The 13,541-nt window shown below is 45.6% G+C and overlaps 1 protein-coding gene across 3 annotated transcripts in view; it reads left to right on the top strand.

Moving 5' to 3' along the window:
• The window catches only part of dlg1b (discs large MAGUK scaffold protein 1b), a 61,560-nt gene that overhangs the window by 13,758 nt on the left and 34,261 nt on the right, over window positions 1-13,541 (top strand). Inside the window, exon 4 of one of the 3 annotated variants that reach the window (XM_084546925.1) lies at window positions 304-375. The exons of the other annotated variants lie outside the window; for them this stretch is intronic. Within the exon in view, the coding sequence (XP_084403051.1) occupies window positions 304-375 (72 nt within the window). The remainder of the gene's footprint in view (window positions 1-303; window positions 376-13,541) is intronic. 3 annotated transcript variants of the gene reach the window in all.

Raw genomic sequence — 13,541 nt, 5'->3', positions numbered from 1 at the left:
AGTTACAAGGAGGTCACAGCAGATACTGGAAACAAGGAGGACATGATATGTAATATTGGCTCATTTTACTCTAATGTTTATGTTTCATGTGTTCATTGGGTTCATCTGGTACCTGTTGATGTTTTGAATCATTTTTATGCAGAAATGTAGAAAACTCTGAAGGGTCCAAACTCTTGGCTAGGCTAACAGTGTGCCCCTGTTTCCAGCGTTAGTGCTAAGCTAAGCTAACCATGTTTGAAACCATTGAATGCTTTTCTTTCTTCCCTCTTTTTCCTGACTGTATTCGCCCGTCGTCCCTCGTAGGACTCCCCCCTCCTAAATGAAATCCTGCACACGTTGGCGCAGGCGAAACTCTCGCCCAGCCGCGAACCTCAAGTAAGTACTGGACGCCTGCCGTTGGTGGGAGGGGGTGCCATCCACCTTCGCCGCATGCCCCATCCCGTCCTCATGTGCTTTGGACCATCAGGTTCTGGGTCCAGTGTCGGGGGTTCAGGCTCAGACGGCCTCAAGGTGTGGCTGTGTCTTCCCCTCTGAGTATTTTGGTGGTGACATGTTGGGACGGTCTGAGCTGGGGTCAGGGGTCAGGGGTCACGGCTCATCGCGCTTCATTCGTTTTGGGTTCATGTTGTCGGGTCTGAACAGAACACCTCTGGTCCTCTGAGCTGCCGGTAGATCCACAACGGATCAGGATCTGTTCCAGGATTCAGGTTAACAACATCAACTCAAACTTGGTTTACATGTTTTTGTTTAAAGTCAAATGGAAATATGAAATAAAACCTCATCATGTTATAAAATAGTTTAATATCTTTATAATTAATCTGTTAAATGATCAACGATCAGGTAGACGTAGATAAATACAGATTTTAATTGATATTTTTGTAAGTTTGAACCAAACCAGACGTCTGTGGAGGTTCTCAGTCGTTCACGTCGTGATATAAATTAAAGAACAAGATGAAACTAAGACGTATCTGGACCGGACCTGGACCAGACCTGGACCAGACCTGGACCAGACCTGGACCAGACCTGGACCAGTCTGGACTTGTTGTGTTTATAGAAGACGTTTCCTCCAAGTGTTCAGCTCTAAATGTTTAGAGTTTAGGTCACATGACTGATAATCACCTGGACCTGGAGGAACCTGGTCTGATCCTGTCTCCAATGGTTCTCTGATGATTAATGTCCAGAGACTCCAGACAAGAGAGACAGCAGTCCACCTACATCTGAAGGACTCTGTTGGACTGTAGTGGACGGTAAGGGACTCTGTTGGACTGTAATGGACTGTAATGGACTGTAGCGGACTGTAGCGGACTGTAGCGGACTGTGTTGGACTGTAGTGGACTGTAGTGGACTGTATGGACTCTGTTGGACTGTAGTGGACTCTGTTGGACTGTAGTGGACTGTAGTGGACTCTGTTGGACTGTAGCAGACTGTATTGGACTCTGTTGGACTGTAGTGGACTCTGTTGGACTGTAGTGGACTGTAGCGGACTCTGTTGGACTGTAGCGGACTGTAGTGGACTGTAGTGGACTCTGTTGGACTATAGTGGACTCTGTTGGACTGTAGTGGACTGTAGTGGACTATAGGTGGACCACCTACACCTGAAGGACATGGGACAGTCTTTAGAGGACAGTAACGTCTCCACCTGTCTTTTCGAGCTGAAGCCTTTGGAGGAAACGTCTTCAAGGAACCCAGCCAGTCCAGATGTCTTAGTTTGGACCTGGACCTGGACCTGGTTCAGCAGCAGAGAGGCTGGAGCTGTGCTGGGGTGTCTGGACCGTCATGGTGGTGGTTCTTAAGTGGACTTGAGTTCTGGTTCATGTTCAGGTTCTGCAGGTGTGTTTTCCATCCATCCTACATCTGCCCGTTTGTCGCTATGGTTACCGTCACATCAGGTGATCAGCAGGTAGAACCTTAAGGAACCAATCAGTGAGTACGACTCATTAACTGATCAATGGCTGATCAGAGGACAGCCGTTACCATGGAGACCAGACCACATCAACACATCAGGCGTTAGGGAAGTTTGATGATGATGAGGAAGAAGAAGAAGAGGAGGAGGAAGAGTATGGAACGGAGGGAGAATAGAGGAGAAGAAGAAGAAGTATATTCTCTTCCATCTCTGTGTCCAGTCCTGATTGATGGAAGAAGAAGAAGAAGAAAGTTCTGCTACGTCAAGAAGAAGAAGAAAGTTCTGCTACGTCAAGAAGAAGAGAAGTGGGAGAATCAGGAAAAGGAGGAAGAGGAAGAAGTAGTATGTCCTCCTCCTCATCGTCGTCCTCCTCCATCTCCTCCATGTCCTCCATGTCGTCCTCCTCCATGTCCTCCTCCATGTCCTCCTCATCGTCCTCCTCCTCATCGCCCTCCTCCTCATCGTCCTCCTCCATGTCCTCCTCCTCCATGTCCTCCTCCATGTCTTCCTCCTTGTCCTCCTCCAGTCCTGAATGTGTAGAGTCTTAGAAGACAAGATGTCTCCACGTCTCCATCGTCTCTGTCCACATTGACTCCATCTTGGTTCATCTTGTTTTTCTACCTCCATGTTTCTGTCCCTCACCTGATGATGATTAGTGAAGGTTACCGTGGTTACCACCTCTCCTCCTCCTCCTCCTCCTCCTCCTCCTCATCAGTCTGAGCTTTTTATTCTGGTTAGAGTTTAATCTCCTTTACTATAAAGTGAACACATATTTCCTGTTAACGTCGTCTGTGGAGACATTAAAGGCACCATACGATGATGATGATGATGATGATGACACACATGACGGACTCATGGAGCTGTGAAATATTCATACATGTGATTCTCAGCCGCCCACGCTGCCTCACCTCCTCCTGCTGCTCTTCCTCCTCTTCCTCCTCTTCCTCCTGCTCAGCCATTTGGCGTTGAGTCATACATGTGATTAGAGGCGGTTTGTTTTTAAAGGTGTTTCCATTAAACAACACTAAATGTTTTTAAATGAGTCAGTAATTTCAGCCCTAATTATTTTATTTTAAAATAAATTTTGTCTAAAAGTATCTGGTTTAAGTCAGAAATGTATTAATTAGAAGCTAAAACACTTTACTGATGAACCTTTACAATAAAATGTTGAAGTTTCATTCTGATCATTTCTATTTTTAGCTGAATTAAATAATTTACTTCCTCATTGTTAATTAAAGAGTACAGGTATTCCAGCGTTGCGTTCACGGCCTATAGGGAAGTTGTAGTTTTACATCAAACAACTACATTAAACAGAAAACAGCACCTGATTGATTAAAAGTTTATTATTTATGTTTAAGCTAATTTAAATATGACAAAGAAACGGTTTAGGTTTTCATTTTATGTCTCGTAATGGAGTCGCTGGTGTGACAGGTGAGCGAGTGAGAGCCGTGTTCTCCCACAGCACCTGAACGCAGCTCGAGTCCCGCTGCCCCGCTGAGCTCCGGATACCGGGACGGAGGAGGACCGGGGGAGGGATGAGGCGGCTCTCCGGTGAACTCACGCTCTGTCGCCGGTAGATAGAGGCGGTCGGTCGGTGCGTGTGTGTGGATATAACGGTTTTTGTGGAGACGGAGCCGCGGGAAGACGGACACGTCGAGATATGAGACGTTCCCGGGCTTTGCTGCCGCCGCGGAACGATGGACTGCATTTGTATTGTCACGACGAAGGTAAAACCCGAAATAACTTTAAAAAGAAACGACACACAAACGTTATAGTCAATGAACTCACTTCACCGGGAGTCGGTGTTAACTTCGGCTTTCATTGTATGCTTCAGCATGGACGCATTTCAGTGAAAAAATAGCTTTTTTTGAACCGGTCCGCTCCTCGTTCCCGCGGTGGTTCTCCGCTAAATCAGCGCAGATAATGAACGGAGTCTGGTAGTGCGCTGAGAAGTGGAGTTTGAATGGAAATACTTATATTTGTACGGATCATATCTTTGCCGAATACAACACAAGGATGTGTCTTTTAAAACATAAGTTGTATTTTATTTTTTATTAATTTGAATTTTGCACAATTAATGAAATGCTTGTTTAAGATTTTTTTTTAATGGAAGTTTGGAGTGAGATTTTCTCAGGTGCCATTTAACTGCTCATTAGTCTGTTTATTGTTTGACATTGAGTGTTGTTAGTTAATACTGATGATTGGTACTGATTACTGATCAGTGTCATTTAATATAAATAGTAGTTGATTGGATTATTAACTCTAAATGAAGTTTGGAAGCTTCTCTATTGACCTTTAACTAATATTTTATCGCATTCTAATATTTATTTATTCAGAATAAACTAATAACACCTCGTAAAGACGCTGGCAGCTGAAAATGAACAGCTAGTTTTTCAGATTTGGAAAATATCTGAGAGAAACTGTTAAAGGTGTGTAAAGGTGTACATGGCTTCCAGAGCTTCCTGGATAACAGAGTCAGACTCGCTGACCGGAGGAAGTGTGTTCTGGATTCATGTTGTCTTTGTCAGGAACATGTCAGCTGGTTGATGAGGTCACTGATTCATATTGTTGAGTTGATATTTGGAAGAGGATTGGTTGAAAACATTGATGTTTGGGACGTAGTAAAGATGAACGGTGTCTCTGTGGAAGAGTTGGTGTTCTGGTTTGTGGAAACGAAGGTATTTATTCTTTGGTGATAGTTTAATAAACATTAGAATTGTCTCTACAGTAAATAACCTGTTCAATATTACATTTGTTGAAACGTAACTGATATTGTTTCTTTCACCTCCTCTGGTCTTTTTGAGTCTGTCCACCTGATTCTCCATCAGTGATGCACCACATGGTGACCTACCTGACAGGATCTGATCACATCTAGTGGTCTAATGGTGGTACTACAGATAATGAACACAATACATCCATCTAGTAGTGACAGTTAGCTTAGCATTGATATGTAGCATCTTAGCATTGATATGTAGCATGCCTTGGTGACTGGTTCTCCTGGGGAGTTCCATGTGTGAACAACATGGAGGAAATCTCCATCTTCTTCTGGATTGTATAATGATCACAATGGTAGAATGTGATGATGTCCGGGATAAATAAAATGTCCAAAGGTTGAATTGTGTGTACGTTGCCTCCTGTAGTGGAATCAGTAGGATTTTGTAGCCAGATTCACTTTCAAGAGGTAAGAACCCAACGTGGAACACTTTGGGTTCTTTGGTTCTCCACATGTCCAGATGGAGAGTGGGCCTGGTTCTATTGTTACTAGAACCTTTGTGGTATTTCTCTAAACTCTTGGTTCAGTTCTAGTCAAGGGGTTGCTGAATGAGTTCAGAATGACATCATTGCTATCAGGGTGTGTTCTACTCTCTGATCTAGAAGACGTTTAGATGAGTTCTATCTGCAGACGTTTGTTAGAGACGTTCTCCTCTGGGAAAAACTACGTTTAATTATTTATGTTGATCTCAGGCCACGTTGACTCATAGAGCTGTAGAAAGACTCGTCACCGTTAACACTGATGACTTCACTTCTCTCAGTTTGATAGGTTTTAATTTTAAATTAATTAAATTTGATTTGTTTTCTCTCAAGGTTTCCACTTTAATCTCGTTCTGTTTTTATCTTTATTTATACTTTTTATTTTTTTATATGTATATTATACATAATTTTTAAACTTAAATTATTTACCAAATTATTTAAATATGATTGAATAAAATAAGAGTTTTATTTCTAACACATTTAAAATATTAGTCATACTGTTTAATTTCATGATAAATAATAAATAAATATGTATCTTGTAATTGGGGATTTGCTTATTTGTGCATTTATGAATATTATATATTATTATAGTATATTATAATAATATTATATAATATTTTACCAGAATATTTAAAGAAAAAATAATTAAAATCTTATTTTAATTCAAGATGATATATCATCAGTCTTTGTCTGAACAAGGACAGAAATAAAAAGATTTTAATAAGAATAAATCAAACAGAAATATGTAAAGTGTTATATATCTATATATATATATATATATATATATAGATATATAATTTTTTTTAAGTTTTGAAATAAATAAAAATGTAGTCAGATAATTATCATAAATGTCTGATGACATGTAGAAATGTTTGTCTTTTTCTTTTTAATATATATTATATAGGTCTGATAAGCAAATAAGTAAATAAAAACTCACAGAGTCAAACTGTTCATCTAACAGGACACTAAGGTGGAGCTGATAAATACTTGACTGACAGTAAATCTGAGGGAGAGCTGCCCTCTGCTGGTCAGACCTGGTGTTTCTGTCAACACTGATGGATGAAGTAATGACTGAATAAATAAATGCTTATTGGATATTTATGACAAAGGTTTTAGGAACCACATATTTTTAATCAGACTAGAAAACATTTGAATCATTTCTGTTGGATTTTCCCCAAACAGGATCATTGTTATGAGCTTTTTATTTCTGTCCTTGTTCAGAGAAGAACTGAACAACTTTGTCTCTGAGCTGTTAAATAGTTAAATAGTTAAATAGTCAGAGTTAAATGACCACATATTTATCTGATGTTACTCCAATATAATGTATAAAGCCTGAGTTAATTACAGGTTGAGTCAATAAAGTAGATTTACACGTTGAAACATCAGTAACAACATAAATGATGTGCGTAACGTGACCTATTCAACATTAACCAAGTAGAGCTCCCCCTGGTGTCTGGCTGGAGTATAGGTCATAAGCTCCACCCCCTAGTTATGGAAACAGGATGTGACATAATGGTGATTACCAGTTGCCATGCCAACCGCTTCACGCTCCCGGGAACATAGAGTCAGTTTGACCAATGAGAGGAAGAGGAGACGTGGTGTCCATGTTTATATACAGACTATAGATGAACAACAACAACACTGAGTTTATAGTGTGTGTTCAGAGCTGAGTGTAACCAGCAGCAGAGTAAATATAGAAGGAGGCCGTCCCATCTGAACCTGTCGGCTGTTATCACTGTCACTGCTCTACGGGGGGGGGGCAGTCTCCTGTGTAATACTGTAATACTAGTAGTAGTAATGTTGTGGGGAGTAATATTGTAGGTAGGTTAACAGGTTTAACAGTAAAGGTAGAGGATACATGATGTGAATGGAAGGTCCTCACAAAGATACAATCATCAGTATAACATTATAATGTAGTTCAGTGTGGACGAATATTAATACTACAATACCCATGAGCCTCAGCTGCTGATCTGTAACTTTGAGTGTAAAGAGAGTTTAGATCTCAGTGGTTGCCTCACGTAGCTGGAGCTAACCGGCTAGCCCCAGCTAACGGAGACAAGTCAAGCCTCATGTAGCTGGAGCTAACCGGCTAGCCCCAGCTAACGGAGACAAGTCAAGCCTCGCGTAGCTGGAGCTAACCGGCTAGCCCCAGCTAACGGAGACAAGTCAAGCCTCGCGTAGCTGGAGCTAACCGGCTAGCCCCAGCTAACGGAGACAAGTCAAGCCTCGCGTAGCTGGCGCTAACCGGCTAGCCCCAGCTAACGGAGACAGGTCAAGCCTCGCGTAGCTGGCGCTAACCGGCTAGCCCCAGCTAACGGAGACAGGTCAAGCCTCGCGTAGCTGGCGCTAACCGGCTAGCCCCAGCTAACGGAGACAGGTCAAGCCTCGCGTAGCTGGAGCTAACCGGCTAGCCCCAGCTAACGGAGACAGGTCAAGCCTCGCGTAGCTGGCGCTAACCGGCTAGCCCCAGCTAACGGAGACAGGTCAAGCCTCGCGTAGCTGGCGCTAACCGGCTAGCCCCAGCTAACGGAGACAGGTCAAGCCTCGCGTAGCTGGAGCTAACCGGCTAGCCCCAGCTAACGGAGACAGGTCAAGCCTCGCGTAGCTGGCGCTAACCGGCTAGCCCCAGCTAACGGAGACAGGTCAAGCCTCGCGTAGCTGGCGCTAACCGGCTAGCCCCAGCTAACGGAGACAGGTCAAGCCTCGCGTAGCTGGAGCTAACCGGCTAGCCCCAGCTAACGGAGACAGGTCAAGCCTCGCGTAGCAGGTGCTAACCGGCTAGCCCCAGCTAACGGAGACAGGTCAAGCCTCGCGTAGCTGGCGCTAACCGGCTAGCCCCAGCTAACGGAGACAGGTCAAGCCTCGCGTAGCTGGAGCTAACCGGCTAGCCCCAGCTAACGGAGACAGGTCAAGCCTCATTAGCTGGAGCTAACCGGCTAGCCCCAGCTAACGGAGACAGTCTGACTAACTGTCAGCATTCTTATTTCTATCCACATGATTCTCCATCAACTATCCACCACATGGTGACTTGTCTGACAGAATCTTACTTCATGAATGGTCCTTTGTCTCCATCTAGTGGACTAATGGTGGTGTTACAGATGATAAATACAGTAGTTCTTTGGTTCTCCAGATGGAGAGTGGGCCTGGTTCTGTTTTTTACTAGAACCTCTGTAGAACATGTGAGCTTTGTGGTATCCAGCAGTTTAAATTCTCACCTCGCTGTAGTGATGTACAGGAACCTTAAAATGAGGAACCAGGAACTAGCTGCTGGTTCCTCATCTGGTCTGTAGACTGTGACGTGTTCTGGTGTCAGGTCGTCTTTGACTCCAGTTTTTTTTGTTGATGCTAGTAGCTCTTGTTAGCTTAGCTTCTTAGCCTCTACAACAAATGAGCTAGTTGCTCTCTTCCTTCTCTTTCTGTATGAACTCCTCCCCTTCCTGTCTTGTCTCCTCCCCTTCTGGTCTTGTCTCCTCCCCTTCCTGTCTTGTCTCCTCCCCTTCCTGTCTTGTCTCCTCCTTCTCTTCCTGTTTCTCTTCATCTAACTTTCTTCCTCCTCTTCCTGTTTCTCCTCTTCATCACTCTGTCCTACATCTCTCTACCTTCCCTGAGGATACACCCCCCACCTCTCTCTCTCGCGCTCTCTCTCTCTCTCTCTCTCTCTCTCTCTCTCTCTCTCTCTCTCTCTCTCTCTCTCTCTCTCTCTCTCTCTCTCTCTCTCTCTCTCTCTCTCTCTCGTTCATCCCTCCTCGTTTCCGGTGAGTCATGTGACCACCCTCTCTCTCTCTCTGTCTCTCTCTCTCTCCCTCCCCCCTGAGACCAATCACTCCCCCACAGTGGAGAGCGTTAAACTAAACAGCACTCGCTCGCACCGACTGTCCTCATCACCCCTTAGTCGTTGCAGAGAGGGAGAGAGAGGGAGAGAGAGAGAGAGAGAGAGGGAGGGAGGGAGGGAGGGAGGTCAAGAGGGATATATTCTACCAGAAGAAGAAGAAGAGGGAGGAAGAGGAGGAGGAGGAGGGGTCAGCAGAGAGGAGGAGGAGGGGGGAGGTTCTCCCTGAATGAAGGAAGAGCTCTGGGAGTCGTTTCCTCCCCGCCGTGATGGAGCGACTCGAGGAATGAGGGCGGATGGTGAGAGCAGGGAGCAGCAGCAGCAGCAGCGATGGAGGAGGTGGAGGAGGAGGAGGAGGAGAGGCAGGAGGAGGAGGAGGAGGGGGGGGGAGGAGGCGGGAGGAGCCGGCAGCGCTCCCTGAGGAGGCGGCGGCGGCGGCGGCCTGTCGGCCAACTGCCCCGGCGCCGACAAGATGTCCCCCAGCATGAAGAAGGTGGAGTGCTTCTCGCCCATAGCTGTGCCACTGCAAGCTGGCCTGCACCAACAGCACCATCTCCCTCATGTTCGGCTGCAAGGTGGGTGGAGGGGGAGGAGGAGGCGGGAGGGAGGTCCGCCGGGCGTTAGCGACCAGGAGGAGGAGGAGGAGGAGGAGGAGGGGGGGCGGTTCACGTGGGCGGGCGGTGTGAGGAGTCACGGCGAGGGGCGTCGGGCAGCGTCGCGTTGGTTGGAAGTTTCAGGAAATAATTTCAGAGACGATCGTTTATCAGAAACTAGATTCACTGTAGAGATCATCTGTGAGTCTTTACAAACCTCCTACACTTCCCACAATGCATCTGTAAAGCCTCCAGGTATTTATGTGCAGGCTGTAAATTAGATTTAAAACCAGAGAAGTCATTTCTGCTTCAGTTTTCTTCTCATCCTCAGGTTTTAGTTCGTATCTTGGATCAAAATCTAAAATACTTCATATCCCATCATGCATCTCACCTGCAGGTTTGTTTTATCAGGATCAGAAACTTTAATTATTTTCTGAGATGAACGAGTTTAGTATGAGTGAATGTCTTGAGTCATTTCTTCTGTTCACCCCTAAAACATCTGGGTCCTACATTTCCCATAATGCATCTCACCTGCAGGGCTTCTTATATCAGGGTTCATTCGTTTCTAAATAATCATTTAAATTATTCAGAATAACCTGAAGATTTAAATCCTCTGTGATTAGCAGCGTTTAACATCCAAACATCTGGATCCTACACTTCCCACAATGCACTGTAACATCTGTCAGGAACAACTGGTGAGCAGAGCTGACGGCGAGGACGACGACGGGCTGACAGGAACATTCAGCTTGTTTTAGATTTAAGAGATAAACGGTTGTGTGAGGACTTCTTCATGTGTAGTTTATAAATCATGTCTCTGGTTCTCAGCTCGTTCTGTTAAAGGTTCTGTTGAAGGTTCTGTTAAAGGTTCTGTCGTTTCCTCTGCGCCTGTCAGACGAGCCGAGGGTTAAACAAACCCTCGTTCCCTCGCTGTCACCCGGGGCCACTGTTTACCGCTCGGCCCGACGCCATTGGTCCCTCGAGCCGCCCGTCCTCTCTGCCTCAGCGCTCCAACCAATCGGCGGCTCTGTCTGCAGCATCGTGAGCCCTGATTGGCCGGCGGTGCATGTGTGGTCAACATGTGCTCAGGATGAGTGTGACATCAGACCTGAACCATGAAACCAGCAGAGATGAGACGTTCTAGTTCTTCTTCTTCCACTTCGTTACCTCCTTCTTCTTCTTCATCTGTTTTGAGATCGTCGTCTTCTTCTTCTGGGGTTTGTAGCAGCTGTGACGTTAGCCTACCACTGATAAAACAGAAGAAGAAGAAGTTGTTTTGACGCTGTAAAGTAAATAAATACTAGAAGCTCAGACTGGTTGAAGTCTGGTACAGATCAGGACGTCCCTGATGAAGACATTTGTCCAGAAGGTCTCGTAATGATTGACTCATGCAGAGCTCTATATATATATTTATTGTCTCTGTCCTATATTTAAATCCAGATGTGACTCTTTAAAGTAGTTTTGACACAGAGGACACGGTGAGACACAGGATCCTGGTTCGTCTGTCTCTTGGGAGCTGATCATGACGGGACAGTAAAAGTTTAATACTAATGTTGGGGACGTGGGCCGTGGCTGGACGTCTCTGGTGGACGTGTGGACGGTCATGTGTGATTAACGTCCCTGCTGTCTCTAGCTAACCCTCTGACAGTTTGGTCCCTGGTCTTAATTAAGTCCATTGATTGGACGCCATCGACTCCCTCACAGCCACACACTCGATAGATTGCGCCGGAAGTTATCAGTCGGTGGAGCCGCCGTGAAATATTCATGTTTCAGACGAGACCAGGAAAACGCTCTGGATCCTGTCTTTCTTCTTCCTCTTCCTCTTCCTCTTCCTCTTCCTCACCACAGACCCTCTGACCAGATCTGTCAGTGTTAACTCTACGTTTCTCGTTTCCTATCGTCTCTGATTGATGGTAACTAATCTCCCTGATGTTTTCCAGAGACAGATCAGCTGCTGGTCTGAGTCTTAACCTCCAGGTGTTGTGTTTTTCTTCATCTTGTTGGTTCCTGGTGGAGAGAAGGTTCTATAGAAGGTTCTAGAGAAGGTTCTAGACAAGGTTCTAGAGAAGCTCTTTGATCCATCTGTCCAGAGAGATGTTAATAGTTCTGAGTCTGATCAGCTGAGAATAAAATGACAGAAATAGAACTAGAGCATCACCATCTACTGGTCTACTGGGCTCCATGGTCTGATCTGGTCTCTAGAGTCCAGGTTAAACAGGTCCAGGTGTGAACACTGATCTGGTCTCTAGAGTCCAGGTTAAACAGGTCCAGGTGTGAACACTGATCTGGTCTCTAGAGTCCAGGTTAAACAGGTCCAGGTGTGAACACTGATCTGGTCTATAGTGTCCAGGTTAAACAGGTCCAGGTGTGAACACTGATCTGGTCTCTAGAGTCCAGGTTGAACAGGTCCAGGTGTGAACACTGATCTGGTCTCTAGAGTCCAGGTTAAACAGGTCCAGGTGTGAACACTGATCTGGTCTATAGAGTCCAGGTTAAACAGGTCCAGGTGTGAACACTGATCTGGTCTCTAGTGTCCAGGTTGAACAGGTCCAGGTGTGAACACTGATCTGGTCTCTAGAGTCCAGGTTGAACAGGTCCAGGTGTGAACACTGATCTGGTCTCTAGAGTCCAGGTTAAACAGGTCCAGGTGTGAACACTGATCTGGTCTCTAGAGTCCAGGTTGAACAGGTCCAGGTGTGAACACTGATCTGGTCTCTAGAGTCCAGGTTGAACAGGTCCAGGTGTGAACACTGATCTGGTCTCAGTCCCCATGTGGAGGTGGTCTGGGTCATGTGACCTCCTCTTCCTCCTCCTCCTCCTCCTCCTCCCTGGTCAAGGTCATGATGGAGGCCTTTTATCCTGGAGCTCATCTCTGATAAATTAATAATTCATCTCTAATAACGAGGAAACATTTGAAGATGGTGGAGAGTGGTTTCTCTGTTGGTCGTATTCCTCTTCATCACCCCTCCCCTCCTCCTCCTCCTCCTCCTCCTGAACATCCTGCTACATCCTCTTCATGGTGATGCTCCTATTTATAGCAGCTTTTGGCAGCAGGAGTCGGCACTGTGCCTCCTCCTCCTCCTCCTCCTCCTCATCCTCCTCCTCTACAGCTCTCAGAGAACTGAGGAGGAGGAGGCGGAGGAGGAGGAGGATGAAGAGGAGGAGGAGGAGGAGGAGGATGAAGAGGAGGCGTCGTCACTGTAAACCTCCACATTACCACCCTGGTGGTCTAACAGGTTAATGAACCTATAACCTGATGGTCTGTCTCTGAGTCGTGACACCTCCTGATGTCTGTCCATCTGCTGCTCTGTGGTCGTATGAAGACGCTCTATGTGGACAGCTTATAGTTTAATGTTACACTAATATATAAATATAAATATAAATATAAATATATAAGTACTTTAAATCCAGTGGGTCAGAGGTTTACATGCACTCAGTTGACTTCCTGCCTCCATCCTTCCTGTTCTTTCTTTCCTTCCTTTATTCCTTCTTTCCTTACTTCCTCCTTTCTTGTCCTCCTGTCCTTCCTTTGTGGCTCGAGACTCATTTTGATGAAGACATGTCCATAAAGATGGACGTTTGTCCAGGACAGATGTGATAAATATAATACCATATAAAGGAGACGTGTGATCTAAACGTCTGAAGGTCGTGATATAAACTAAAGACCAAGCTGAGACAATCTGGACGTGTTGTCTCTAGAGGAGACGTCTTCAGCTCTAAATGTCTGGTGGTTTTAATACCAGGCGTGAACGAAGCGGATCATTGGTTCATGTAGGATAGGCTAGCTAGCGGCTAGCGGCTAACGGCTAACAGCTAACGGTCCCTCTGCTGAGCAGAATAAAGACGTGTCACTGATTAATGAACGGATGAATTCAGACGAGTTGACGCCTCTGATGGCGTGGGCGGGCGGGCGGGCGGGCGGGCGGGCGGGCGGACGCTGCTGTCTGTCCTTCATGAATTAACCAAA

The sequence above is a fragment of the Chelon labrosus genome (assembly GCF_963514085.1).
Source record: "Chelon labrosus genome assembly, chromosome: 6".
In the NCBI taxonomy this organism is placed as follows: domain Eukaryota; kingdom Metazoa; phylum Chordata; class Actinopteri; order Mugiliformes; family Mugilidae; genus Chelon; species Chelon labrosus.
The sequence above is the reverse complement of the archived record's forward strand: the minus strand, read 5'-3'. Positions and strand labels throughout refer to the sequence as shown.